Source organism: Scyliorhinus torazame, chromosome 4 (assembly GCF_047496885.1).
Source record: "Scyliorhinus torazame isolate Kashiwa2021f chromosome 4, sScyTor2.1, whole genome shotgun sequence".
In the NCBI taxonomy this organism is placed as follows: Eukaryota; Metazoa; Chordata; class Chondrichthyes; order Carcharhiniformes; family Scyliorhinidae; genus Scyliorhinus; species Scyliorhinus torazame.
In genome coordinates this window covers 148,920,540-148,948,497 of record NC_092710.1, presented here as the reverse complement: position 1 = coordinate 148,948,497, position 27,958 = coordinate 148,920,540, and the positions used below count along the sequence as shown (strand labels likewise).

General features: G+C 46.8%; 1 protein-coding gene across 4 annotated transcripts in view; it reads left to right on the top strand.

The window, feature by feature from the left end:
* Positions 1-27,958, top strand: part of mboat2a (membrane bound O-acyltransferase domain containing 2a) — a 247,239-nt gene that overhangs the window by 104,528 nt on the left and 114,753 nt on the right. For all 4 annotated transcript variants that reach the window (XM_072498734.1, XM_072498732.1, XM_072498733.1 and 1 more), the window contains one exon: positions 7,024-7,101. In XM_072498734.1, the coding sequence (XP_072354835.1) occupies positions 7,024-7,101 (78 nt within the window). The remainder of the gene's footprint in view (positions 1-7,023; positions 7,102-27,958) is intronic.

Genomic DNA, 27,958 nt, shown 5'->3' with positions numbered 1-27,958 from the left:
ACTCGCACAGGATTAAAATAACTTTAACATCATACAAGAAAATAGCTTACAATTACCTGTTAAACAATTACCCATTAAACAATGCTCAACAACAACAATTAAACATTAGCTCCTAACTGCTATATTTTATCTTCTCGAGCAAAGCTCCATCTCTGGTTAAAATCCACTTTTAAATACAGTTACGCCAACCTAGGAATACTTGCTGTAAACAGGTATCTTGGATAATCGGTTTTAAGAAACAGATTATTCAGGAACCAGCTTGCAGATCACTGCCTGTGCCAAGCTATTGTTCAACTACCCAGCATTTGGCAAAAGGCTACATGTCCGTTCACATCCCCAATCCAAATTGTTTCCCCCCCCCCCCCCAGAAACTGAAACTCAACACCTGACTGCTTCAGTCCCTGGCTCCTCTCATTAACTACATCATCTTACCAAGACCAAACACGATGTCTCTAATTATCTACTCCCTAGGGAATCTTTATATAAACAAAATTTCATTATCCCAACTGTTACGATGCTTGAATTATCTCCAGCCACAAAGCCTGGCTGTCTTTCAAATCAGGATTTAAAAAAAACATTACTGCAGCAGTTGAACACTAACCCAGGCTTTTAACCCTTACTGCACCAAATACATATAATACAATATATGAAACACCAAAGGAGGACATTTGGCCCATTCTGTCTGTGTTACCTGAAGGAGTTATCCAGCCTGATCACCCTTCCAGCCATTGGTGTGTAGCCTATGGTGTGTGGCTTATGGCATCTAGAGTGCATAATCCTGTGTTTTTCTTTTTAAATGCAATGAGGGTTTTTGCCGTTCAACTTTGAATTCCAGACTTCCACCACCCTCCAGGTGAAAAACTATTCAACTCCTAGGAAGTGAAGGAACCTTCAGGTCCCTGACGAGCACTCAAAAGACTTGTAGGGTTTAGTCAAAGTGATATGGTGAGGCTCAGTTGAGAAATTAAGTCTAAAGTATATGTTGCTTTTTATTTTGCTTTTCAATGTAATATACAAGAAGTATTCAACTAACCCAGCTGTGTTTGCTTTGCTTATTTCTTGGAGAAGATTTAAGTTTAAAACAAATGAATTTTATGGCATAATTTATTTTAGTTGATCACTGGGTGTTTGAATTTTGCTTTAATTTCTTGTTCCAGTCTGAATGGGATTGTAACTGAATGGCCATCAGCTGTCCAACCCCTCTAGGCATAGCATTACAATAGCCAGAATAGGTACTGCAGTGCCTTACCTGTAGCCAAGTCTTGGAACCATTCCCAAGGTGGGTCCTTGGGATGGGATGGTTTGGAATGACCTGGGGAGTAAGGAATGGTGGTGATCATGGCATGGGGAAGAGGAGGCCAGGAGTGGAGGGGAGGGCTGCCATTCCTAGGTCCTGGAGGTGAGGGCACACCAAGTTGAAGGGGCCTTCAGACTGAGGCACCCCCCTCCCTTGCTATCTGAGATGGAAAAATAATTGGAAAACGATTGCCTGCCTGTCCATGCAATGACCTAAGAATTGCACGCACAGCATAATGTTCCAGGCAGTTGGGCAGATAATCACCTCTATTGGATCATTACTCGTTGACGGGTGTGCTACCGACCTGTGCCTGCCGACTAAAATATTGTGCGAGGGCGGGATGACATTGGGATGTGTGCCTGCACATCATGTACTATTTTACCCGCTTCTGGGTTGGGCATGCACCCACTGAAGGCACATAAAATTTTGCCCATGTTGCAAGATTGATTGATTTTTCTTTTATTGTCACGTGTACCGAGGTACGGCGAAAAGTTCCATACAAGGGGGGGATAACCCATAGGACATGCATAAATACAGAACGTAAAAACATGGACGCAGGCAGAGGGTGAAGCATAGGGCGTGTAGTACTAATCAGTAGAGAAGATGTGTGACGAGATCAGTTCAGTCCATAAGAGAGTCATTCAGGAGACTGGTAACAGTGGGCAAGAAGCTGTTTTTGAACCTGTTATTGCGTGTTCTCAAACATTTGTATCTGCTACCAGTTGGAAGAGAGAATAAGCTGGGTGGAAGGGGTCTTTGATTATGCTGCAGCTTTACCAAGGCAGCGGGAGGTGTAAACCGAGTCAATGGATGTGAGGCAGTTTCACGTGATGGATTGGCCTGTGTTGACGACTCTGTAGTTCCTTCCGGTCTTTGGCTGAGCAGTTGCCATACCAGGATGTGATGCAGTCAGATAGGATGCTTTCAATGATGCACCTGTAAAAATTGCTAAGAGCCAATGTGGTCATGCCAAATTTCCTTATTTTCCAGAGGAAGTATGGGCGCTGTTGTGCTTTTTTGGTCTCAGTGTCGATATGGGTGGAACAGTCATGCTGAATTTCCTTAGTTTCCTGAGGAAGTATAGGCGCTGTTGTGCTTTCTTGGTCGTAGTGTCGATGTGGGTGGAACAGGACAAATGTACAGTACTTTGCTTTCTGAAGTCAATGACCAGCTCCTTAATTTTGCTGAAGTTTAGGGAGAGATTGTTGTCGTTACACCACGCCATTAGGTTCTCCATCTCCCTCCTGTACTCTGACTCATCGTTGTTTGAGATCGGACCTACTATGGTCATGTCATCAGCAAACTTGTAGCCAGGTTTTGCCGCACAGTCATGTGTGTGTATAGGGAGCACAGGAAGGGGCTAAATATGCAGGCTTGTGGGGCCCCGGTATTGAGGACTATCATGGAGGAGATGTTGATTGTGGGTTTATGGGTCAGGAAGTTGAGGATCCAGTTGCAGAGGGAGGAACCAGGTCCTAGGTTTTGGAATTTTGATGTGAGTTTGGCTAGGAATATGGTGTTGAAGGTGGAATGAATAGGAGTCCTTGTTGTCGGGATCCTCCAGTGATGGGGTTTAGAGCCAGGGAGATGGTGTCTGCTGTGGACCGGTTGTGATGGTAAGCGAATTGTAGTGGATCAAGGCAGTCCGGAAGTTTGGAGTTGGTGTCTCATGACCAACCTCTTGCACTGCACTGGTGGTGGAGGGAGTGAATGTTTTCAGGTGGCGGATAAGGCCAGCCTAGTAAGCTGCTTTGTCTTGGATAATGTTGCGTTTCTGGAGCTGTATTAATTCAGTCAAGTCTAAAGTATTCCATATTACTCCTAACGTGTGCGTTGTAGATGGTGGCAGGCTTTGGGGAGTCCAGAGAAGAGTTACTTGCCACTGTATTCCTTGCCACTAATGTTTATATGACTGGTCTATTTAAGTTTCTGGTCAATAGTAACCCCTAGTAAATTGCAATATTAGTGTTGTTGAACATTGGAAAAAAAAAAGAGGTGATTAGATTTTCTCTTCTTGACTGCTTCTATTGCCTGGCACTTTTGTGGTGAAAATGTTACTTCCTTTTCATCAGCCTAAGCCTGAATATTATCCTGGTCTTGCTGGAAATGGAGTGCTTCAGTGTCTGAGAATTTATAAATAGTAATAAACTCTGCAATCATCAGAAAATGTCCCCACGTCTGATCTTGTGCTTGTTGGAGACCAATCATCTCAACCATTTTCTTTTCTGCTAGGTTTGACTCCAACCATGAAAGTTTCCCCTCGATTTCCACTGACTTCAATTTTGCTGGGGCTCTTGATGTCACTCTCTCTCAAGTACTACCTTGATGTCGAGGACAGTTACTCTCTCCATAATTCTGGAATTCCGCTCTTTTCTCCATGTTTAGACCAAGATTGTTATAATGTGTGAAGTAAAAATCAGAAAATACTGGATAAACTCATCTGTGGCGAGAGAAAATTTTTGAGTCCATATGACTTCTTGTCTGAAATGTGATGGATTATATAGTTGGAGAGGGGGGTTTGAGAAAGTGGAGCAGAATAGTAGGTCGGATATGTGGGAGCTAAGGAATGATTGGCCGAGAAGACATGAACACAAGACCAAGGGAGTGCTAATGGTAACATTAGAGACTAAAGAAGGTGCTGATAGTGGTGTAAAGGTAAAATAACAGAATGTGTTAATAGGAGAACAATGGTCAGTGCTCAGTGCAAATAAACTAAAGAACAAGTAACAGATGGCCCTGTGGGTGGGGGTGGGGGGGGGGGAGAGAACGGTGGTCTGCATTGGGACTGTTATAAGTCTGATCTAAAATGTACTGTTCCAGAAAACAGACTCTTTTCACTCTAGGCACTTGCAACCTTTGTGGCATGCTGTTGTGTTTCTCCTAGTATGTAGAAATTAAATTCTCTTATTGTAACCATTTCCCATACGTTACATACTACTTTAATCTCTGCATTATGCATCCAGCTCCTACGTCGCTACTGTTGAGAGGTCTGTTGATAGCTCTTCCCAGAATCCAGTATCCTTTCTTCTTAATTACAGTTAAAGTATTCCTGCTCTTTGAGGGCTTCAACCTCAATTCCACTTTCCCACCTGATCTTGTATATCTTGATTTCCCTTTTAGAGTCCAAAAATGTATGTATCTCAGCCTGACCATTCCAAAGATTCTCAACCCTCTCGTTGGAAAACAATTTCTCCTCATTACAGCCTTATCCTGAGATTGTGCACCCCTCTTTCCAGACTCTCCAGCAGGGTGAACCAATCTGAAGGGTTGGTCCGCTCAGAATTGAATTATGCAAGTTCCGATGAGACCACCTCTCATTCTTTTGAATTCCAGTGAGTATGGGCCCATTCTACTCCACATCCAAAATATTACCCTTCTACCCAAGGAATCTTTGCTGTACTACCTTCAAGGCAAGTATATCCTTCCTTCAATAAGAAGACCAAAACTTTGCACGGTACTCAGTGGTCTCAACAAAGCCTTATAAATCGTAACAAGCAACCTTGGTCTTGTACTCCAGCCCCCGTCTGAATTATTTGCTGTACCTACTTGCTAATTTTCTGTTTCTTGTAGAAGGATGCACCTATCTCTCTGAACATCTTGCCATTTAAATAAAATGCTTTTCTTCATCTTGTCAAAGTGAAACACCTTTCGAAGACCGTTCTGATGGCCATGCTCGGTGACATTAAGCTGCTGAGGACTTGCAGTCTGGCCCAGCTGGCAGTGTGACATTAATCAGGACACTGACTGACTAAGGAGAGAGCATCTTGTGAAACAATGTGTACCTCCTCCCTGGAGGGTGGCTTTGGATTGTACCTTGGGATTGCAGAGTGTGTCTGCATGGGAACAGTCTGCAGGAGTGATGCGATGTTCTGAAAGCTGCAGTCAATGCTGGCCCCCCCAGAGCGAAATTAGCAGTTGTCTGCGCATCACAGGCCGTTCACATACTGTCAGTGGAAGTTTTATAGTGGCAATGTTCATACAGCTGACCACTTGCTTCGTGTTGGACTGTATAGTCTACATGCTCTGGCTCCGTGTGAAGCCCTCAGAAGTTGGTAAAATAGTTTGATGACTAATATCAAGGTTCATTTGAAAGTCGACCTGATTTCCACAATAATTCAGTTAGATTATGATATGTCACGAGTAAGTTGATGTATGATAAAGATCTCCAGTTCAATCTTTGGTTACTGATTTCGGAAAGTTCAGTGGTGTGCAAAAATACAACAAAATTGAAAAAAATATTAGGTACACTCCAGCTCCTGATCACTTATCTAGTATCACTTCTGGGCAGACCTGACTTTGATACCCTGCAGTTGAATTAACTACTAAATCTTGTATATGGGAGTCCACCAGCTATGAGTTGCTGGTGAGCTTGTGGAAACATATTCCAGTAAATAGTCAGTTGGTTTTGTGTGGGAGATGCAGGCCTGGCAAAAAAAAAAGCGCCCTTCTGGAAACTACACTCTTCAGTATCTTCAGGAAAGAGAAGAGAATTGATTTTTCTTTTAAGCTCTTCAGTTGTAGTTGCAATGTATTTTTTTTACTAGATACTAAATGTTTTTATTTCATTAAAAGTGTGCATTGTAGTTATAATGTATTTGCATAATAAATAAACACATTTCATTGTTGAACACTTGCTTGGAAGAAAAATAGGTCCTACATTTTTTGCAAAGCTATTGTTGAAACAAATGTAATTTTAACAAAGTGAATTATTGTGCTTTTCCACAATCAATCTAATGAGCAAACATGAAACTGAATGGAGAATGTAGAACAATTAGTAGTGCTTGAATATTCCCTGCCCCCACCCTGCCTAAAGGACAACACTCTCTCACATGACCTTTTGAGTGCTGTCAAATAACTGAGGGGTATAATTGGAAGAGATTGCACATGTCCTATGATGTGTTTTGAAAGTAATGAATGAGCTAGAGGCAATGCCAGGATTAGCAAGTGACTTAAATAGTGTAAGCATGTGACATGCTCTGGTCTTCATGCAGCATTATATGTTGGAAGGAGACACTGCAACCCATGTACATGTTGCCTGTGAAAGCTATTTAACAGAACCTTTAAGTGATGCTCACAAAAATTGCTCCTAAAGCCAGGTGTGTTATTTTCTCGGGGAGGACAAAATTACCTGCCACTTAGTTAGACCTATTGTTAAATAACCAAATGGTTTGAAAAATCCATCATTCAACTGTAGATTTGAAATAACATATAAACCTTGAATCTGAAATATTATTATGGGTCGCTTTCATTGCCAGCTGCAAAAAAAACCAACTAGATGTGAGCTTGTCAGCTAACAAGACCCGAAGGAGGTGGAAGAAATAAATAACAATCGTTCGATGAAGACTCAAAGGCTCCTGTGTATAACAAAATTGTGGATAATTGAGCAGTTATTAAGTGATTTTTAAAAGTAATATTTTAAAGCAAGGAGGCAAAGATTGAGAGCTTCAAATTGTGCTCTATGTTTCTGAGGGGAAAAGGTTGTTGTTAATGTCTATCAGAAAAACACAGGTCTGAAGCTGCTTCTTATTCTCTGCCCACCATTCAACCCTCCTCCCCACTTCATTGAATTCTATTCTATTGTTAAAATGCCATGTTTTTATGTTGCATATAAAAGAAACTTGTGTATCTGGGTGGCATTTGTAATGTGCCAGCAGCTTGGAGTTTAGCGCTGACTGCATTTTGTCTAGAATGTTATTAACTGTAACATTGATTTATTTTTGTTTTAGGTATACCTTGCATTTTGTTGTGCAGAGTGGAATTTGTTACTGCATCATGATCATTGTTGGTGCAGGGCACATGCACAAGTGAGTATTTTCAGTGAAGGATCTATTTTTGTGTGTTTTAGTTGAGCTGTGTCCACAGTTTCTTGCAAGTTCCACACGGAGAGTTGAAAATTCTTCTTTTCAAAAGAAATGATCCCTTGGTGTGAATAACTGTAATATTACAACTGATTTTCTAAAGGTGTTTGCCAGGGTTGATCTTTATTGTTGTGATTAAGAAGTTTACATGAGATTTTTGTCCAGTGAATTGCTGATTTCCTCACTGACTACACTCTGTCAGGTACTGTGGTTGCCTATCCAAAAGCGCTCAACTACCAGCAGGTGTGCCTCAAGACATTTAGCCAGGGCTGATTCTTTTCCTAACCATTATTAATGATGCTCTCTTCTTGCCTCAAATATTGCAAATATGTGGACGATGTGATGGCTATGGGGTTCTATCAGTGCAGGTCAGGAAACTCTTAATGCTGTCAGCAAAAGGTATGCAACTACTGCACTGGCCTCTACCCAACAATGTGCAAAATTGTTGATGTATGTCCTGTCCACAAAAAGTAGGACAAATCCAACAGAGCCAATTACTGCCCAATCAGTCGACGATGTTATCAAAGTAATGGAAATGGTCAAGCAACACTTGCACAACCATAATCTTACTAATGTTCATTTTAGTTTCCACCTGGGACATCTCCAAAAATCTGTCCTGGTCCACCCACGCCGATGGTGCCACCAAGAAAGTACAACAGCACCTATACTACCTCGCCTGTCCACATTAAATCTGACAGGAAAATGGTTATGGTTGGGGTTGATTACCTCCGTTCCAAGACATCACTGCATGAGTTCTTCAGGGTGGTGTCCAAGACCCAATCTTCAACTGCTTTATCAATGACCTTCCTTCCTTCTGAAGGTCAGAAATGAAGATATTTGCTGATGACTACACCATGTTCAGTATCATTTGCGACTTCAATACTGAACAGTCCAAGTCTAAATGCAGCAAGATCTGGACAATATCTAGGCCTGGGTTGGCAAGTGACATGTAACATTTGCACCACACAAGGGCCGTCTCCAACAAGAGAGAATCTAACCTTCGCCCCTTTTTAAAAAAAAAAAAAATTTTTTTTTAAATTGAGGTTTTCAAAAAATATCAACAACAAAATGAAAAAGGAACCCAATAGAATTAAATACAGAACAAAATAAAACGCTCCCCATGCCCCCCTATACATAAATAATAAATTAACACCCCGAATTAACACACAGCAAATATATACACCCCCTCAGATCCCCCAGTGTAAGCAAGCAAAAATAAAATAGAACCCCCCCCCCCCCCCTCCCCCCCCAACCCGGTTGCTGCTGCTGCTGACCATTGTCTACCGTTCTGCCAGGAAGTCCAAGAACGGTTGCCACCGCCTGAAAAACCCTTGCACCGATCCCCATAAGGCAAATTTCACCCTCTCCAATTTAATAAACCCCGCCATATCGTTGATCCAGGATTCCACGTTTCAGGACCTCTCATCCTTCCACTGAAGAAGAATCCTTCACCGGGCTACCAGGGACGCAAAGGCCAGAATACCGGCCTCTTTCGCCTCCTGCACTCCCGGCTCCCCTGCAACCCCAAATATTGCGAGCCCCCAGCCCGGTTTGACCCTGGATCCTACCACCCTCGACACCGTCCTCGCTACGCCCTTCCAAAAGTCCTCCAGCGCTGGGCATGCCCAGAACATATGGGTGTGATTTGCTGGGCTCCCTGAGCACCTAACACACCTGTCCTGTCCCCCCCCCCCCCCCCCCCCCCTTCCCCCCCCCCAAAGAACCGGCTCATCCTTGCCCCGGTCATGTGTGCCCTGTGCAGTACCTTAAACTGTATGAGGCTGAGCCTCACGCACAAAGAGGAAGAGTTCACCCTCCAAGGGCATCTGCCCACGTCCCCTCCTCGATCTCCTCCCCAAACTCCTCCTCCCACTTACCTTTCAACTCCACCACCGAGGCCTCCTCCTCCTCCTGCATCACCTGGTAAGTTGCCAAGATCTTCCCCTCTCCAACCCACCCCCCCAAGAGCACCCTGTCCTGTACCGTGCATGGCAGCAGTCGTGGGAATTCCACCACTTGCCCAACGCGTGTTCCCCGGGGGGAGCCCATACTTATCCAGCTCACCCAGGCTCGCGAACTTCCCATCCACAAACAGGTCCCCCAACCTTCTTATCCCTGCCCTGTGTCACCCCGAAAACCCTCCATCTATTCTCACTGGGACAAAACTGGTGGTTCCCCCGTATTGGGGTCCACACCGAGGCCCCCACTCCCCTGTGCCGTCTCCACTCTCCCAGATTTTGAGGGTAGCCGCCACCACCGGGCTCGTGGTATACCTCATTGGAGGGAGCAGTGCCGTTGCCAGCGCCTCCAGACTCGTACCCTCACAAGACGCCGTCTCCAGCCTCTTCCATGGAACCCCTTCCCCCTCCATCACCGACTTGCGCACCATCGCCACATTGGCGGCCCAGTAGTACCCACAGAGGTTGGGCAGTGCCAGCACCCCCCCCCCCCCCCCCAATCCCTACTCCGCTCCAGGAACACCCTTCTCACCCTAGGAGTCCCTCGCGCCCACACAAACCCCGTTATGCTCCTGTTGACCCGCCTAAAGAAGGCCTTTGGGATAAGAATGGGGAGGCACTGGAACAGGAACAAAAACCTTGGGAGCACCGTCATCTTAACTGACTGCAGCCTACCCGCCAGGGACAGCGGCAACGCGTCCCACCTCTTGAACTCCTCCTCCATTTGCTCCACTAGCCTCATAAGTCTATGCAGGGCCCTCCAGCTCCTGGCCACCTGGACCCCCAAATACCTGAAGCTGCTCTCCGCCCTTTTTAGTGGGAGCTCGCCAATTCCCCTCTCCTGGTCCCCTGGGTGAACCATGAACAACTCGCTCTTCCCCATGTTGAGCTTGTACCCTGAGAAATCCCCGAACTCCCTGAGGATCCTTATTACCTCCGGCATTCCCCCCACCGTGTCCGCCACATATAGCAGCAAATCGTCCGCATAGAGCGACACCTTATGCTCCTCCCCACCCCGCACCAACCCCCTCCAGTTCCTCGACTCCCTCAGTGCCATAGCCAGGGGTTCAATCGCCAGTGCGAAGAGCAGGGGGGACAGGGGACACCCCTGCCTCGTCCCTCGACGCAACCGAAAGTACTCAGACCTCCTCTTGTTCATGGCCACACTCTCCATCGGGACCTCATACAGCAGCCTAACCCACCTGAGAAACCCCTCCTCAAACCCGAACCTCTTCAGCACCTCCCACAGGTACCCTCACTCTACCCTATCGAAGGCCTTCTCAGCGTCCATCGCCACCACTGTCTCTGCCTCCCCCTCCCTCGTCGGCATCATACTAACGTTCAGGAGCCTCTGCACATTCGCATTCAACTGCCTCCCCTTCTCGAACCCCGCCTGGTCTTCGTGGATCACCCGCGGCGCACAATTCTCGTGGCTAACACCTTCGCCAGCACCTTGGCAGCTACGTTTAACAACAAAATCGGCCTGTAAGACCCGCACTGCAGGGGATCCTTGTCCCGCTTCAGGATCAAGGAGATCAGTGCCCAGGACATCGGCGGGGGCAAACCCCCTTCCTTGCCTCATTGAAGGTCCTAACTAGCAACGGGCCCAACAGGTCCACATATTTGTTTGTAGAATTCGACCGGGAAACAGTCCGGACCCGGTGCCATCCCCGCCTGCATGCTCCCTATCCCTTTGGCCAGCTCCTCCAGCCCAATCGGGGTCCCCAATCCCGCCATCAGTCCCTCCTCCACCTTCGGAAACCTCAATTGGTCCAGAAAGCGGCCCATCCCTCCCTCCTCCAGTGGAGGCTCGGACCGATATAGTTCCTCATAAAAGTCCCTGAAGACCCCATTGATGTCAACCCCACTCCGCACCACTTTCCCTCCCCTATCCTTAACTCCCCGATCTCCCTAGCTGCGTCCCGCTTCCGAAGCTGATGCGCCAGCATCCCGCTTGCCTTTTCCCCATACTCCTAAATCGCCCCCTGGGCCTTCCTCCACCGCGCCTCCGCTTTCCTGGTGGTCAACAGGTCGAATTCGGCCTGGAGGCTACGCCTCTCCCTCAACAGTCTCTCCTCGGGCACCTCCGCATACCTCCTGTCTACCCTCACCATCTCCCCCACCAGCCTCTCCCTCTCCCTCTGCTCTCTCCTCTCCTTGTGGGCCCTAATGGAGATCAGCTCTCTCCTAACCACCGCCTTCAGCGCCTCCCAGACCATCCCCACTCGGACCTCCCCATTATCGTTGGCCTCCAGGTAGCTCTCTATGCTTCCTTGGACCCGCTCACTCACCTCCTCTTCCGCTGACAACACCCCCTCCAAGCGCCACAACGGGCGCTGGTCCCTCCTCCCCCAGCTCTCGGTCTACCTAATGCGGGGCGTGATCTGAAATGGCTATCGCTGAGTACCCTGTATCCTCTACTCTCGCTATCAGCGCCCTACTCGTAATAAAAAAAGTCGATCCGGGAATAAGCCTTATGAACATGCGAGAAGAATGAAAATTTCCTAGCCCCCGGCCTTGCAAATCTCCAAGAGTCCACCCCTCCCATCTGGTCCATAAATCCCCTCAACACTCTAGCCGCCGCCGGCTTCCTACACGTCCTAGACCTGGAGCGATCCACTGCCGGATCCAACACCGTGTTAAAGTCTCCCCCCATTATCAGGCCCCCCACTTCCAAGTCTGGGATCCGACCCAACATGCGCCGCATAAAACCCGCATCATCCCAGTTCGGGGCGTACACGTTGACCAGCACCACCCTCTCCCCTTGCAGCTTACCACTTACCATTACGTACCTGCCGCCATTGTCTGTCACCATGCTCAACGCCTCGAACGACACCCTCTTTCCCACCAAGATCGCCACCCCCGATTTTTGGCATCCAGCCCCGAATGAAACACCTGACCTACCCACCCCTTCCTCAATCTTACCTGGTCTGCCACCTTCAGGTGTGTCTCCTCGAGCATGAGCACATCCGCCTTCAGCCCCTTCAGGTGCGTGAACACCCGGGCCCGCTTGACCGGCCCATTCAGTCCCCTTACATTCCAGGTTATCAGCCGGATCAGGGGGCTACCCGCCCCCCTCCCTAACCTTCGCCCCTTGACATTCAATGGCATGACCATTGTCAAAATCCCCAATTATCAACATCCTGGAAGATACCATTGTCGGGAAACTGAACTGAACTAGCCACATAAATACTGTGATGACAAGAGCAGGCCAGAGGCTTGGAATCTTGTGGTGAGTGATTGAACTCCTGACTCCCCAAAGCCTGTTCACAAGGCACAAGTCAGGAGTGTAATGGAATAGTCCCCACTTGCCTGGATGCTGCAGCAAAACTCAAGAAGCACGATTGGCACCACAAATGTTCATTCTCTCTGGCGCGCAGTGGCTGCGGTGTGTGCCATCTACAAAATGCACTCCAGAGCTCCGCAAGGCTCCTTAGACAGCGCCTTCTAAACCCACCACCTAGAAGGACAAAGGCAGCAGATCCTTGTGACCAACGCTCCCCCAAGTCACTCACCATCCTGACTTGGAAATATATCCCCGTTCTTTCACTGTCATGTGGCCAATATCCTGGAGCTCCCTCTCTAACAACACTGGATGTTCCTACACCATATGGACTGCAGCGCTTCAAGAAAAGATGCTGGCCTAGCTAGGGAAGCCCACCTCCCATGAATGAATTTTTTTTTTAACTGTCTTGTAAGAGAATTCTTGGAGAAGTAAGGAGCAAACCTGAGTGCAAAGCATATGTGATAACTTAATCATATTTGCTTTGTTTAATTTGTTCTCTGTACAGTAAAGTTTATTGTTTTTTTACGAGTGAAATCTTGTGGCATTGTTCTATTGGTTCCTGCGAGGTGTTCCATTCTTTTTAAATGTTATCCCTAACTGGATCATAACTTTATTACTTTGTTTCTGTGTAGATTTTTTGATGTAGGTCACACTCTGATTCAGCCTTTGGACTGTGCACAAGTTTCTTAATGAAAAATATCACCACTATTATAATTGTGTGGTGCCAGCCTCCACTCTCCAATAGGTGAAAGGTAAAGTCGCCATAGTCCCAAATGGCCATGGGCTTCTTTCCCCTTTGAGGGGAAACCTGAGGATAATCACACCTCCGGTGAGGGGCAAGGTTCATTAATAACCTCAGCCAGTACGCTGGCTTTGATCTGCATCACGAACCAGCTGTCTAGCTAAGTGAGCTAAAACAACCCCTCCAAAACAACTTGTAACAAAGACTGCTTTAAACAGCAGTACCAAGTACTGGGAAAGAAAAAGTAAAACTCTTTGACAAGGTGTGTTCATCTCAAATAAATGTCTTTGATACTGCAACAGGGATTCCTTTCTAAATTCATGGGCTTGTATTTGCTCACTTGAAGGGAGAGAAACGTCACCAGGCTATGCTTGGGAGGTTCTTGATTGAGACCTTAAATGAAGATTACCTAATGGCTAAAATTGGTGTATGACTTTTTTGACTGAGAGAATGTTAGGGGTTAAGGAAGGTGAGGTTATATTCTGAGTTTTGCCAGTGCCGCCAATCTGTTTTAAGCACTCGCCGTTCTTGACTACCCAGCTCTTAATGTCTGAACTCTAGGAATGTCAGCACCGTAGAGGCAGCCAGCAACGATAAAACACTACACATTGATGAATTAGAACCATAATTCCTACAGTGCAGAAGAAGGCCATTCTGTCGAGTCTGCACCGACCCGCTGAAAGCGCACCTTAACTAAGCCCACTCCTTGCAATACCCCCGTAACCCCACCTAACCTGCACATTTGACACTAATGGGCAATTTAGCATGGCCAATCCACCTCAAAAACAGATATGTAGTTCCTCATAGGTTTTAGTGGATGGAAGTACTGTTGTGGGCCAGGGTTTAGAGAACCCCAAAGTGTATCATGAAGTTCACCTGACCCACAACTTTTGTGGTATGGGGAGCACACTGCCCACTCTACAGGTGTGGTACAGCAGAAATGGAAAAGTTATTTTTTTAAAGCAAAACAATGTTTATTCTATGAACTCAAGTTAATCTTTTTAAAACATAGTGAACATCTTAGCAACCATTAATTCAAATACAACCCCCAAAGAATACAACACTAAGTAATCCTTAAGCTGTCCTTTTAATATCCATAAGATTTTTAAAGAAAAAACTTTTAACAGAAGCACATCAGGTTAAAGTCACTACTGAGAGCAGTTATTATTTTTAAATCACCAGAGGATCGATTTACAGTCTTTAGATTACAGAGAGAGAGACTAACATTACAGAGAGAGAGACCAATACACTTTCTGGCTGTGACTGCAGCTATCCAGCTCTGAAAACGAAACTATAAAACACCCTGCAGCAAACAGCCTAAAACGAAAGTAAAAAGCTGACAGACAACCCAGCTCCACCCACACTCTGACATCACTGATAAACACCCATTTCTTAAAGGTACATTTCTTAAACACCCATTCCTTAAAGGTACTCTCACATGACACCACTCCCAAGAAAAAAAATAAACCATCAACTTCAAGATGGTTTAATTTTTCACCTTTTCACTATCCTTTAAGAAATGCACACAGTAAATATACTTTGTTTCAAAAAACAACACACGCAAACAGGTATAATAATATAGTTTTTTTTTTGTTCTTCTTCCTCCAACTGAAATCCTTCTCGATTGACAGTCTGTTTGAACAAGAAGGTCTCTGCATGATCCATCCATTTCTCTACGCCTCAGCATTTCTCTTTAAAGTCAGATATTTTAGTTCAATCTGATCACAGAGTCCCTTGTAATTCGCCAACACGTGAGCATTGGTGATCACAGCTTTCAGACAGTCAAAATGCAGGTTGAAACTCCGCTGTCCACTGAAATTTTCGATGTTTCTTCAGCAAGTCCATCAGTGGAACAATCACGCTACAAAAGTCGATCAAATCCACTCATGCCAAGAAATCGTATTATTTCCCTTCGTCTTGAGGGTATCGGAAACTCCTCAAGTTGGTTTCACATCCCGTGTGACCATTCGACCCTGTCCGATTGTATGGCCAAGGAAAGTGACTTGGGCTTTTCCAAATTCACTTTTGGCTAGGTTTATCACCAAACCTGCCTCCTGAAGTCGATCGAATAACTCCATCAGATGTTTTAAATGTCCTTTCCATGTCTGGCTAAAAATTACCAAATCGTCGATGTATACCACACAATTGGGTAATCCTGAAACAACTTTTGTTAGTTAACCGTTGAAATGTGGCTGGGGCGTTTTTCATGCCAAATGGCATAACTTTGAATTGGTACATACCATCTGGAGTCACAAAAGCTGAAATCTCCTTTGCCCTTTCGGATAAAGGTACCTGCCAGTAACCTGTAAGTAAATCCAGTTTGGAAATAAAAGCTGATTGTCCCACTTTCTCAATGCAATCCTCAAACGTGGGATAGGATAAGAGTCTGTTCTTATAACTGCATTAACCTTTCTATAGTCCACACACAACCGTTGAATACCGTCTGGTTTAGGTACCATCACAATGGGTGAGCTCCCTTGGCTGCAACCCACTTCAATTATGCCATTTTTAAGCATACTCTCAATCTCTTTGTTAACCTATGTCAATTTTAAAGGGTTACGTCTGTATGGATGTTGTTTGATTGGAACAACATTCCCCACATCTACATCATGTATAGCCATTTTAGTACTTCCCAATTTATCTCTACAAACTTGCCCATGTGATATCAATAACTCTTTTTCAGGTCAGTTTGTTTTTCCTCTGGAAGGTAACTCAACAATTTATCCCAATTTTTAAGAACATCCTCTTATTCCAATTTAATTTCAGGTATGTCAAATTCGCAGTCATCTGGATTTGGTTTGTCACTGAGTTAGGATCATTAAAACCTCCTTTTTCTCTCCTTCCCTTTCACAGTACCTTGAAAGCATATTCACATGACACACTCGGTGAGTTTTCCTTCTATCTGGTGTTTTTAACCACATAATTCACCTCACTTAATTTCCTTTCAATCTGATAAGGTCCACAAAACCTTGCTTTTAAAGGTTCACCTACCACTGGTAACAACACTAAAACTTTATCTCCACTGGCAAAACTACGAACTTTGAATTTCTTGTCCGCTACCCGTTTCATCACATTTTGTGCAACTTTTAAATGTTGTCTAGCCAATTCACCTGCTCTATTTAATCGTTCCCTCAAATTTGACACATAATCCAATAATGTAATTTCCGATTTCTCACTCACCAATTTTTCCTTAATCTATTTAAGTGGTCCTCTTACCTCATGACCAAAAATTAGTTCAATAGGACTGAATTTGGTTGACTCATCAGGCGCATCCCTAATTGCAAACCGTACGAATGGAATTCCTTTATCCCAATCCTCTGGATAATCGTGACAGTAAGCCCTCAACATTGTCTTTAATGGACTTCCGGTTGCGGCTATGCAGAGCTAAGCCGCACGATTCGGCAGCTCCCGCGATTACGGACTTTCGGGCTCGCTAGAGGAGCCCCAACGCAATTTTTTTTACAGACAACCCGTGGGGAAGAGGTGAGAGAGGTCCCCTACCGACTTTTATGGACCGGACCCGAAGTGCAACGGCCAGAAAAGCGGCATTGTAGCAGCGGGAGAAGCGAGGGGAAAAAAAACAAAATGGCGCCGGCCGGGCACAAAGAGGAGATGCAGGAATTCATCAAGCGCTGCATCGAGGAGCTGGTAAGGAGATGCTGGCGCCTATGCTGGCAGTAATCGAAGGACTAGGGATAACCCAGAAGGCCCACGAGGTGAAGATCCAGGAGGTCCAGAAAAGAGTGAGTGAGAATGAGTACGAGCTCTTGGGCCTGGTGGTGAGAGTGGAGCGGCACGAGGCGCTACACAAGAAGTGGGCGGGAAGACACGAAGACCTGGAGAACAGGTCGATGAGAAATAATCTGAGGATCCTGGGTCTCCTAGAAGGAGTGGAGGGGGCCGATGCCGCGGCATATGCGGGCACGATGATCGGGGCGATGATGGGTGCGGAGGCCCCTTCGAGGGCGCTGAAGCTGGACGGGGCGCAACGGGTGCTGGCGAGGAAGCCCAAGGCAACTGAGCCGCCAAGGGCCATGGTGGTGAGAATTCACCGGTTTACGGACAGAGAGATGGTACGCAGTTCATTTAAATTGTTTTATTCCTAAGCTATCCATAACTTCTTTGAACCTTGAGGTAAAATTTGAATCTTGATCCGATTGTGTTTCCGTTGGTAGTCCATATCGAGTAAAGAATTTAAGTAACTCCTCCACAATCTTTTTAGCTGTAATATTACGTACTGGAATGGCCTCTGGAAACCTAGTAGACATATCCATTATAGTCAAAAGATATTGATTCCCACTTTTTGATTTAGGAAGCGGTCCAACGCAATCAATTAGGACCCTTGTAAAAGGTTCCTCAAATGCTGGAATGGGTATTAAGGGTGCTGGTTTTATCACTGCTTGAGGTTTCCCTATCACTTGACATGTGTGACATGATTGACAAAATTTAACTACATCTTTATGTAGTCCAGGTCAATAAAAATGTTTCTGGATTTTAGCTTGAGTTTTCCTTATCCCCAAATGACCTCCCACTGGTACCTCATTTGCAACTCGCAACACCTTTTTGTACCCTACCAGCAATACTACTTGATGAACTTCTGCCCACTTTTCATCCACCTGCATATGTAAGGGTCTCCATTTTCTCATCAAGACATTACTTTTACGGTAATAGCACTCTGGTATACACGCACATTCCTCTTCCGTGTATGCTTTCTGATACATCCATTTTATTTCTATATCTTTTTGTTGTAACTCCACCAATTTTCCTGAACTAAAAATATCCGCCTCATCCTCCACCTGTTCTTGTTCTTTTTCAACCATCTGATCAAAAATTGTTTGATAATTGCACTTCAACTTCATCTTCACTCTTTGATTTCTCCTCTTGTCTTACCCTGTGACTTTGCGATCTTGTTACTACACAATCCGGAAAAATCCCAGGATATTCGTCCTTCAACACTTCAGTTGACTGATTTTCCACTGGTTTATTGACCACAGTCGGCATTACTCCCACCTGCGATCCAGCTATATCATGACCCAAGATAAATTGTATTCCTGGACAAGATAGTTTCTCCATTACTCCTACTACCACTTCACCACTCTTCACTGGACTTTCCAACCTCACCTTATATAATGGAACACTGCTCCTCTCACCCTGAATTTCACATATTACCACCTTTTCTGGCAATATTCTTCCCAAACTAAATAACTCCTCACCTCTTACCATTAAAGATTGACTAGCTCCCGTATCTCTTAAAATTGTGACTACTTTACCTGCTCCTCCTGATGCACATGAGTAAACTTTACCCACACAAGTATATTCTTTAAAGATATCTGGCACCTTCTTATCAATCATCTCTTGATCAGGCTGTACAATCTTTTGCACCTCCTTCACTTCTCTTGGTCTTTCCTTTACCACTTTAACAAACGCCACTGTCTTATCCTGTTTTCAGCCTTCCCAGTGCTTTTCTTCAAATACCAACACTGTGACTTTACATGGCCTAGTTTATTACAGTGAAAACATTTGAAATTTTTAATGTCTCTTCCACCCTCCTGGATTTAAAAAAAAAAAAAAAAAAATCTGAGGTACACTCTCATTATCTCCCATCAGACCACCTTTACCTTTACCACTTGAGTATTTCTCATGTCCCCAGTTTCTATCCCTCACAGGCTAAAACTGATGTCTGAAACCACACTGTGTTTTATGAACTAATTCATAATCATCTGCCATTTCTGCTGCTAATCTCGCAGTTTTAACCCTCTGCCCTTCCACATGAGTTCTCACTACATCAGGAATTGAATTTTTAAACTCCTCAAAGTATAATTTCTCTGAGAGCTTCATACGTTTGGTCTATTTTCAAAGCCCTTATCCACCTATCCAAATTACTCTTTTTGATCCTTTCAAACTCCATGTATGTTTGACCAAATTCTTTCCTTAAATTTCTAAACCTTTGTCTGTAAGCTTCAGGCACTAGTTCATATGCACGCAAGATGGATTTTTTCACCTCCTCATACGTTCCAGATATCTCCTCCGGTAGTGATGCAAATACTTCACTAGCCCTACCTACCAGCTTTATTTGAATCAGTAATACCCACATGTCCTGTGGCCATTTAATTTGTTTAGCTACCTTCTCAAATGAAATGAAAAAGGCTTCCACCACCTCTTCATCAAACCTTGGCAATGCTTGAACATATTTAAATCGATCCCCACCAAGCCTTCGACTATGACGCTCTTTCTCACTGTCCTCATCACTTTCCTCCAAATGTATGTTTCCCTTTACGTCTGCCAATTGTAACTGACTGTTATGCAACATAGCCATTTTCTGAAGTTCAAACTCTCTTTTTCCCTTTCCTCTCTCTTTCCTTGTTTCTTTCTTTTCTCTCCTTTTCTTTTTCCCCGATCTCTATCTCCCTTTCTCTTTCTTTGTGTCATTGCTTATTCAAGCTGCTTTAATTCTTTTTCATGTTCAAGTTGCTTAATCTGCAACTGGATGTTTGCCATTTCTAATGAGTCAGACTGTATCTCAGGCAATTTTCAATGCTCAACTACTGCAGTAAGTACCTCGGGGGCGATTCTCCAATATGGAGCCCAAGTGTTCGCGCACAGTGCCCGGGTACGACAGATTCCGGCCCCCACAGAGTGCCAGCACGGTGCTGGAGCGGTTCACATGCGCATACGCGGGGGACTTCTTTAGCGCACCAGAAAGGTGACGTTGGTGTTCAGGGGCCAGGCGTGCCAGAAAGTAGGCTCAGGGGTGGAGAGGCCGGCCTGCCGATCGGTTGGCCCCGACTGTCCGCGCAGAGTTCCTGCCGGCAACGACCAGTGAACGGCGGCGGCGGGACTTTGTCGTATCGGCGCGGCCACTCGGCTCATCGAGCCCGGAGAATCGGCGCTGGCGCAAATGGTGCCGATTCTCCGTACCTCGGAGAATCGTGCACCGGCGCGGGACGTCGTGGCGCGGTTACAGCGATTCTCCGGCGCGGGGCTCAGAGAATCTCCACCCCTGATCTTTTCTCATTTTGTCAGGTAATGTTAACTGCAATGTTTTTGCCAAATCTAAAAGTCTGTTTTTAGTCTCTGTCTGTAAGGTACTGCGTGTGACCGTCTCCACCCCCAAAAACTTCAGAGCCTCTGAAAGAGCCATTGTCCACTACACACTCCCTACTTAAACTAGAATACCACACCTGAAAAGCAACCACAATATGCTCACCCCTCACTGTCTTTAAGTTCACTAAGCCAATCCAATAGATAGACTTTTATCCCCCTCGAACCCCCAATTTGCTATGGGCCGGGGTTTAGAGAACCCCAAAGAGTATCATGGAGTTCATTGACTCACAACTTTTACTAGATTGTGGTATGGGGAGCACACTGCCCACTCTACATGAGTGGTACAGCAGAAATGTAAAAGTATTTTTTAAAGCAAAACAATGTTTAATTCTATGAACTCAAGTTAACCTTTTTAAAACATACAGTGAACATCTTAGCAACCATTAATTCAAATACAACCCCCAAAGAATACAACACAAAGTAACCCTGCAGCTGTCCTTTTAACATTCATAAAACTTAAACAAAAAACTTTTACCAGAAGCACATCAGGTTAAAGGCATGACTGAGAGCAGTTATTCATTTTAAATCACCAAAGGATCGATTTACAGTTTTTAAGATTACAGAGAAAGAGACTCAAACACCTTCTGGCTGTGACTGCAGCTATCCAGCTCCGAAAACAAAACTAAAACACACCCTGCAGCAAACAAAACGAGCCTAAAACAAAAGTAAAAAGCTGAAAGACAGCCCAGCTCCACCCACACTCTGACATCACTGATAAACACCCATTTCTTAAAGGTACATTTCCTAAACACCCATTTCTTAAAGGTACTCTCACATGACCGTACCTTCTGCTGTATTGAGATGTATGAAACCAAGTCACAGGTGTATGGATGAATTATTGTCTCAAATCGGGTCATCTGTTAGGACATGTCAAACTAGTCCCAACATTAGAATCATCTACAATTCAAATTAAAATAACGAGTTGTAACTTTTTCCAATTTTTCCCTTTTGAAAGTCCTAACTACTGGGATAGTGTTCCGCTGATAATAGCAGCTCCCTAATGACTCGTTGTTGATCCTTGAGGCAAGTGGTGCAGGGTTTTCTATTTAATGAAAAAGTGTTCCGCAGGTCTGATAGCATCAGTGGCAAGAGTTATTGTTTCAAGTGGATGACCATTCTTCAGAGTGGTTTAGGCTATTTGGTTGTGGAGGCATTGTCACCTACATCTCTTTCTTTGAACTTTCCAGCAAAGATCACCAGACAACAATGAGGTGTGGTAGTTTGGGTTAAATTTTTATTCTTCCCTAGCCTAGAGGCTCTGAGGCTATTTGTAGCATCACATCTGCTGGCTCTCTGTAAACCAGCTAATGTGATGAAGCTGGGGCTTGCTGGCCTTTGTGGCTTTGGCTACAGTGGATGGTGCCTTCTAACAACACCACCCCACACCCGTCATAGAAACGCAGGAATGCTTTTAAAACTTGCCCTGCTTTTTAATCAGTAAAATCTTGCTGACATTGTATCCCTGTCCAAACCAGGGACACTTCAATCGCAAAGTACACCATTTGAAGGAATTGGATTTAGCCCTAACTGATCTAGTTTGGATTAATTTATAAAATAGAGCAAAATGGGCAAGAGTTGGTAATTTCCTGAAAAGCTGGAGTGTACTTCTATTAAGTTAAAGCGATTGGCGAGAGGAAAATGTTATCATGACTGGACTGGATTTTGTTGCAGTGTCAAAAGGTGTAGCGAATATGTGTTTTATAACTCATAAAATATTAATTCCGTACCAGAATTGCATATCAACCCCCTCCACCCATCCCACTCCGATGAACAGTAAAGCAAAATTAAGTAGAGGGGGAAAGGAAAAAATTGTATTGTGACGATATCTGTTAGAATTTACTAGTCAGCACACATACAAATATTGATTCAGGGAAGCAACATATACATTCTCCAGTAATGTTTAAAATGAAGTCTGTGGTTGGGTTATGGTAAGTAAATCATGTTATTCTTTTTGATCAATGGGATGTTATGAGCAGCGTTAACGTTTTCTGTTTTTTTCCGAAACACCAGTGGTTTTTATAGTCTAATGGAAATAACTGAAATGCAGATCTTTCTCCCTAATTTCCTCTGTATTTGTTCTTTTTCTTGAGGCATTCGGCACGATTTAATGACTGTGTTGCCCTTGAGCGAGAGTGCGACAAGGCCGTTAAATTGCGGGAGAGACCCGCAGGCGCTGAGACACCTAACTTCTTCTCACCGTGCCAAACCTTGGACCGTGTGGTTCCGTTCCAAGGCCAGCCCCTACCGGCCTGCCCCGCCGACCACCCATAATTCCCTCTGGCTGCACGGCTGAAGGCTAAAGCTAATTGGGAACTGGCACGTAGTAATTAAGTGAACACAAACCCATCCCACGTAGTAGTTAAGTGAACACTAACCCATCCCAAGTGGATCCCCGTGGGTAGGCATGCCATGTGGCATGTGCGAATTGTTGCCTCACATCCCAATCAGACAGTGATGCCTGAACACTATGCCTGAACACCGCGGCCAACATCCAAACACTCGGGGGCTGGGTCCCAGCACCAGGGACATATTGATGACCAGAGGGTGGGTGTATGAACCGGGGAGGGAACTAGTGCCCGTGCAGGTGTCTGGGGTACAATGTGTGGGGTCCGGAGAGAAGGAGCCACCGCTGCAGCCAGGAGTGCATGGGCAGGGCGTGTCCGATGCGGGGGGGAAAGGGACAGGAGGATCCTGAGGTGGAAGACACCGCTGGTTGTCTGTCTCACCCTCACCAATTCCCTAAAAATGTTGCACGGGGTGGGCGATGTCTTGGACCCCGTGGATTGTGCCCTACTGGTGCCTCTGGCAGGCAAGGCAGCCAGATGCCAGAAGGCGGCGGCAGCAGCATCGACAGAGACTCTCGGTGGCAGCCCATGTGCTGAGGAAGCCCCTCACCAAGGACCCGGTCGCCCATCCAGCCACGTAGGGACCCAGAGGGCCATGTCCTCATGAACTTTGCACCACATGGAGGAGCAGGAGGATACCTGCTCCCGGTGACCGTGAAGGTCACCAAAACCGTGAACTTTTACGACCTAGGATCATTCCAGTGCTTGAGGGGCTAATAGATGGCATGCATGTTGCCTTGCGTGCACCAGGAGTGCCCTACATCAACAGGAAGGAGTTCTACTCTCTGAACATCGAGCTTGTGTGCCCCCCCCCCCCCAAAAGAAAAGAGGGTCAACTTCTTTTGTGGTGACTGCTGTGTCCTCCACAACCTGGCACAGCAGCGGGGCGACGTGGTGGAGGTGAAGGAATGTGCAGCCACCTCTTCATGAGGAGATGCTGGACCAGGAGGGGCTGACGGACGGGTCCAGGAGGACCTGCAGGACCAGATGGAGGATGGAGTACAGGTGGGAGCGGCAAGGGTCAGGCAAGCCCAGAGGTCCTCGCCCGCTTCACAGGACGTGGCTGTCCATTATTCCCCCCTGCCCCCCAAAAAATTGCCACCCTCCCAGGGTCTGTGTAACATCACTCCAGGGTGATGGGATGGTCATGGTCGAGGGCAGGGGCCTGATAAACCTGCTGAGTGCTGATGCTCCTCATTCAATGCTACAGTCTGACCCCTGCCAATGAAAGTGTCCCCCAACTGCCCCACTCTCCCGATGGTGCCACCCGCGCCCCCTCAGTGATCCTCGATGCTTTCCATGCTCTTCCACTGCATCTAGGTGTGTCCCCAGAATGCACCTCGGAGATGGAGGGAACCTGTAGCTTACCGCGTCCCGTGGTCTTCACTGCCCTTGGCAGGTGTCCTCTGGGGCCTGAGGGCCCCAGTGTACTTGCCGGTGGACATGCTTCGCCATGCCGCCCTGGTCTAGGTGCTGACTCCGAGATGTGCCGTTGTCAGGTGTGGAACTGAGCTGGTGGTAACCAGCACCCCCTCCTCTTGGTCGGTGCCCATGGGGCCCTTGCGTTCACCTCTGGATGGAGAAGAAGCTGGATCGAGCCCTGGCTTTCTGTCATCTAGCTCAGACGGCTCTCGCACCTACCCGATGTCTGTAGCATTGTATCAACCCCCTCTGTGATGCTTCTCAGTGACTGGGAGCACCCTGGCAATGTCCACCTATTGCTGGGACACGTTCCCCCAGCAACTGGAACATGCTCTGCAGCACCTTGGCTATGCCCATCTGGGACTGGCACATGTTCTACAGTGCCTCATCAAGGTGCACCTGGTACAAGATGTCCCCCAAGGACTGGAACATGTTGTCGAGGTGCTCGGCCATGTCTGTAATCGACTGAGCCACACCTCCACACATGCTGCCGACGTTGTGCACCATGCTCTCCATTGTGGTCGCCACCCTCGTAGTGTTGGCCTCAGTGCCACGCATTGCCGGTGTCATCCCCTGTGCCCGTAACCTCTGGGACTCCTCCAGTTGGCTGTGGACCTGCTGGAGTGTCACTGACATCCTCCTCTGAATCACATGGCCGCACCCTGTCATCTGCTTCAGCTCCAAGTAAACCTGTTCCTGAGACTCTCCATCTGACTGGGACCCAGCTGGGTCCTGGGATCCAGCTGACCTCCGACTGTTGTCTCACCTGGGCGTTCCTATCTCCACCTGATGTGCATCAGCAACTGTGTAGTACTCACCAGAGTGTGCCCCAGAAGCCTGACCACTACTTTCACCCACCGAGGTGTGTCTCTCTGTGCTAGTAGATGGTGGGGATGAAAGCTTGCTGCGATAATGGTGGCATCCTCTGAGATGTTCACTTTGAGGTGGGCGAGGGGGCACGCCGGATGGGCAGGCGTCGTCAAGTCCTGCGGGATAATGGACACATGGTCAGTGGGACGGATGTGTGTCTGGTTTTAACAATTCACATTTCACTTGTCATCTGGGTGGGGGCCAGTGGATCCTCACCTCTGCCGTGCGACGACCTCTATGGTGGTCACTGCTGTGTCCATGGCCAGCCCGTGACCTCCCAAGGCCCGTTCCTCATAGTGGGTGAGGACTCTGATGTCCAGCACCCCAGCGCTCGACTGGGCCTTTCCCCGTCGGTTGTGGGCCAACTTCCCTTGTGGGGACACAGAGGGAGCATCGTTAGTCGCACGTGTGGTTCATCGTGTGGGGGGAGGGGGGGGGTGCTCGAGGGTTGGGGGAAGGGACTTCGGAGATGGGCGCATGGTGGGGGGGAGAAATGGAGAGTCTGGGGGGGCAGAAGGGGAAAAGAATACTCCTGGCCACGCTCTCCGAGCTGATTGCCATTACCATTTCCTCCCAGGCGGCACTGGCTGCTCTGTGGCTGACCCTAGGGGTTACAGGACATCCTGTCTGGCGCCTCTCGCTTCCAGTAATCTGCCCAGGTCTGCATCACCGACTCGTGGGGCTGGTCATCTCGGTGGCATGGCTGCGAGCTGAGTAGGATTGGCTGAGCAGGAGTGGTTTAAGTGCTGCTCTCCCTTGTTAGTAGGGGCTTGCGAGTGCGGTCCAGGCGCATCAGCCGCCGGGACCATCATTTGTGACGGGAAGCCCGTTAAATGGACCAATTTATCATGGCTTGCCAGGCTAAGCATCGGGAAGCTCATGGCAGTTCCTGCTCGCGACCACATTTTTTTTCCATTAAATTGTGCCCGTTGTTTCATGTTTCCTGGTCTATTTTTAACCATATATTTCAAGATCAATGGGAGGGTTCAGTTCTCTTTTAAACTACCCCATTTTGCTTCATTTCCCCTGTAATGACTTAGACTGGGTCTTTGAGATTGGCCAATTGGAATAAGAGTTTCCTGATTAGTGTGCCAATCAGGGAACCTCTTCTTTGTATATAACAGGGAGTGTCAGATCCTCTGCATTCCCAGAGTACACAGCAAGCTGAATGCACATGGTCGTACTGCTGTTGGTTTTGTTAATAAAAGGGATTTTGGTGAAGAGACTTTTGCCTCCGTGGATTTATTACATCCCCTTTGCAATTTCCTGTGCTCCTCCGCTCACCCAGTGTTTGTAATGACTATTTTTTTTCATCAGAATCAAATAGATTTTGGTGAGTACAACTTCCCAATATCATTGATTGGAAAACTGTGAAGTTGATATGTAAATTGCTGAAAAATACATTTCGTCGAAGTGGTGCCAAATGTTCTGGAATTGCTATGTCTATACAAATGTAGATTTGGGCATTTGCAGCATATAAAAGTTTAAAGATGACTCAAAAATGGGAGCTATGGGTAACTTCAAGACAATATACGATAGCAGATTGTAGGGTGTAGAATTTAATGTCGGAAGGAGTGGTGTATTTTGGGAGAGGTCTACAGAAGATAGTCAGTAAATAAGTTGCATTCATCACCTATATGTAGAAAAAATCCCAAGGTGCTTCAGAGATGTAAGCAGACAAATCAATTGAGGCGGGGGGGGGGGGGGGGGGGGAGGGGGGGAAAGAGAGAAACGATAAATGACTTAGTCATCGAGCTGTGTTTGAAGACTGATCTTAACAGAGAAGAGGAAGGCATCTAGGCAGCAAGGTTTGGGGAAATCAGTCTAGAGTATGCAGCCTAGACCTCTGATGGTGCTGGGGTAAGGGCTGAGGAATGCACAGGGAGCCAAGAGTTGGAGTGTTCTGAGGGTTATGGCTGGATAATGTTGCAGAGATGGAAAGATGAGACCATGAAGAGATCTGAGCATTTGGATGATAATTTAAACGTTGTGGCTGAATTAGGATGCGAAGGCCTTTAGGGAGGGTGCAGCAGAGATTTACCACAGTGGTACCAGGGATTAAATACTTGTGCTACACAAAAGATTAGAGAAATTAGGGCTGTTTGTCTTGGGACAGAGAAGATCATGAAGTGCTCTGAAAGAGTAAATAAGGGAAAACTGTTTCCACTCGAGGGTGAAAATTTAAGAGACTTGGTGAAACAAACACAGGTGTCATAAAGGAGCAAAGGTTTGCTCAGCAAGTTATAATCATAGATAGAATTTACAGTGCAGAAGGAGGCCATTCGGCCCATCGAGTCTGCACTGGCACTTGGAAAGAGCACCCTACCCAAGGTCAACACCGCCACCCTATCCCCATAACCCAGTAACCCCACCCAACACTAAGGGCAATTTTGGACACTAAGGGCAATTTATCATGGCCAATCCACCAATATAATGACCTGGTAATCGGCCTTGCCAGCAATCCCGGCGGCCCCCGCACCTTGCCAGCAATCCCGGCCCGGCGTCCCCCGCGCCCAGGCAAAGAGCCAGCACAGCGAGGATGGGCCGAATGGTCTCCTTTTGCTCTCGTTTCTATGCACCCAGTCTACAGTTTCACAAAACCATGGCTGACTCTGAGTTCCCTCGGAAGAGGCCGAGCGAGAAACCCAATGGGAATTATTTTCAGGTGTTTTGTTTTATTAATTTACGGGATGTGGGTGTCGCTGGCCCGGCTTGGCCCTCACAGTCCCCCCACTGTCCCCAACACCAGCCCCCACCGTCCCCCCTCACCGCCCCCCACTGTCCCTCACCGCCCCCCCACTGTCCCTCACCGTCCCCCCTCATCGTCCCCCACTGTCCCTCTCCGCTCCCCCTCACCGCCCCCCCCACTGTCCCCAACACTACCCCCCATCGGCCTTCATCGTCCCCGACACCACCAACTGTCCCTCACCGCCCCCCCACCGGCCCTCAATGTCTCCTTCTCACAGTCCCCCCTCATCGCCCCCACTGTCCCTCACTGCCCCCTCACTGTCTCTCACCTTCCCCCCCCCCACTGTCTCTCACCGTCCCCCCCACTGTCCCTCACCGCCCCCCCCCC